At 55.8% G+C, this 2,511-nt stretch overlaps 1 protein-coding gene across 1 annotated transcript in view; it reads right to left on the bottom strand.

The window, feature by feature from the left end:
• Positions 1 to 30: 30 nt before the first annotated feature.
• The window catches only part of LOC104469390 (probable G-protein coupled receptor 83), a gene marked incomplete at its 3' end in the record, with an annotated part of 5,384 nt that continues 2,903 nt past the window's right edge, over positions 31 to 2,511 (bottom strand). The window contains exon 4 of the mRNA XM_010083871.1: positions 31 to 534. Within this exon, the coding sequence (XP_010082173.1) occupies positions 31 to 534 (504 nt within the window). The remainder of the gene's footprint in view (positions 535 to 2,511) is intronic.

Raw genomic sequence — 2,511 nt, 5'->3', positions numbered from 1 at the left:
CCCTTCCTGTGCCTGGCCTGCTCTGCCCACGCCTCGCGGCAGGACGTGGCCGCAGGCGGCAGCACGTTGTCCCCAGCCCCTGGCACCTTCTGGCAGATGCAGAGCAGGGACCGGAGCTCGGAGCGGAAGCTCTCGTTGAGCCAGCAGTAGATGAAGGGGTTGTAGCAGGTGCTGCTCATGGCAAACCAGTGCAGGGTGAAGTAGAGGGAGTTCCTCGTCCTGATGCCCAGGCTGGAGATGAGCACCACGTAGCAGTTGAGAGGGAACCAGCAGATGGCAAAGACCACCACCACCAGCATCAGCATCTTGATGCTCTTCTTCTTGTTCCTGTGGTGGGCGATGTACTGCTGCGTGGTGATGTCGCCGATGGCATTGCGCAGCCACAGCCTCTTGGCCAGGCGCGTGTAGGTGACCGTGATGATCAGCAGAGGCAGAAGGTAGAGGAGGAGAAAGGTGGACAGGTCCAGGTACTTCCAGACCAGCTCTGCAGGCTCAGGAAAATCGGGGAGACACAAACTCCGGACAGTGGCTTCCCTTAAAAACAGAGATACGTGTATAGCGTGTGGCCAGTGCTGTGCAAATGGATGCTGCTTATTTGGCAAACCCCAGTGGGGCTTCCACACCCCTGCAATCACCTCCTCAGCTTTGCAGCACAGATGGAGGAGGGCCAGATATTGCTCAGCCCAACAAAACAGAGCTCAGTCAGACCTCTGTTTCCCAGAAAGTCTCTTCATGGTGTTCTCTGTGTCTGTCTCACCAGCAATAAGCCTGGCATCTGGTTATCCCCTTTCCCCTTCTTAAATAGTTGTGTTGTCTGATAAAGGAAGTTCTTAGAAAGACGGACTGGAGTTTCCTATTAGAAGATACAGATGATTTTAATTGAACAAGTCCCTTGTGTCCCCTTAACATGGTGCAAGACTCCCCTGATGGCTGATTCTGACAAAACGGGCTGCTGTGAATGCAGCGCTGACCCGGCTGCACCTGCCCTTCCTGCATGACAGGCACAGACACTGGCAGTGCCGGGCTCCTCTGCCCCAAAAACCAGTGCAGGTCGCCTAACTCGAGTTTAACTTAAGCCTGACAGGTTCACTTCTGATGTCAGCTAACAGAAGGACTCCAGCGACCTGTCCCACCCATCCCAGCAGATCCAGGCTCTGGTCGCGTGTTCTGGCTCCCGGCCGGGACACCCAGCACCCTCCACAGAGCACCGTGTCCCCTCCATGTCCCAGCAGATGACTGGACGTGATGAAATGTTAGGAGAAAGGAGCACTCACACATTTATGTCTGGGGAATGTTTTCTCCTTTTTTTTCATTGTTATCCCCTCTTTCTCTTATTCCATTTCACCCTGCTCTCCTCAACCCTTGTCCCCGGCTCGCTTGCGTTCAGCACAGGCTTTAGTCCCCATCCGGCTGCGTTATTCATTGCAGTATTGATTAACATCTTTAATATCCTGTTTTCAACCTCTGGAGCTGGCTTTTGTGCCACAAATAGATGATTGCCTGAAAAACGGTCGCCTGCGTGTGGGCCCTGTGGGTGGCTGGCAGAGGGATGACGGGGGGGGCAGAGCTCTGCTGGATGCAGCCGAGGGCTGGCAATGGTGGTGTTCCGGTGCTTGCAGAGCCCAAAACCACCTTTGAGCAGAGTGGGCAGCAGAGCCAGCCCGCGGGTACCCCAAAACCAGCTGCTGCCCCCCTGGCCCCCTCCCCACTCACCCTCTGTCAGGGGGGCACAGCTGGGCAAGAGGCTTACAGCTATTGCAGGGAGGAGGCTGGTTAAGAGCCAAACCAGACAGGAGGCTGTGTTTGGGTAAGTTCTGGTATAACCATGGCCTTGGCCATGGGGCTGTGCTGGTGCTGGTGGAGCCCACGCTCTGCTGCCCCACAGCCCCTGGCCGCACAGGAGCTATTACGAGCAGTATTACAACTGCGATTTTTATTCAATGGAAAGCAGGGACGAGAATAGCATGTCCTGGAAGTCCTTATACCGCCCAGCCGCCTCGTGCCGTGGTGAGGCTGGGTTTCCTCCGGCCGTGCTGAGGGATGACTGGGGACAGGTGCCGCAGGACAGACCGCGGTGTCGGTTCATTCATGAGCAGTTTGCTCAGCGACACCCTGAACACAGCTGTGGAGCAATGTGAGCGCGGGAGTAACCCGGCACTCTGTTTACAACATCCGAGCAGTTGCAGATATTCTATCCCTGCGGAGCTTGCTGCCAGACCAATCAATCACAAACACGAGTCAGGAGGAGCTGCGATGTCCTGGATTACACCCCCACTTTGTGTAACCTCTCGTATGACCAGTGATGAAAAGCCCGTGCGGGCAGTCAGACCCTCCCCTGCCACGCTGATGGGAGGGAAGTGGCTGTGCTGTAGGAAGAGAGATTTGTCCTTTATACAGCAGCTTGGTATCTATGATAGAGATCTTCCTCCTGCTGCCTGCTCCTGCCTCCTTCCCTGCTCCTGCCACTCTCGGGTTGAAGACCCTGCTTGCTGTAAGATCATCCCCTCGACC

The sequence above is a fragment of the Pterocles gutturalis genome, unplaced genomic scaffold (assembly GCF_000699245.1).
Source record: "Pterocles gutturalis isolate BGI_N339 unplaced genomic scaffold, ASM69924v1 scaffold13670, whole genome shotgun sequence".
Classification (NCBI taxonomy): Eukaryota; Metazoa; Chordata; class Aves; order Pterocliformes; family Pteroclidae; genus Pterocles; species Pterocles gutturalis.
Note: the sequence above shows the minus strand (reverse complement) of the source record. Positions and strands in the feature narration are given on the sequence as shown.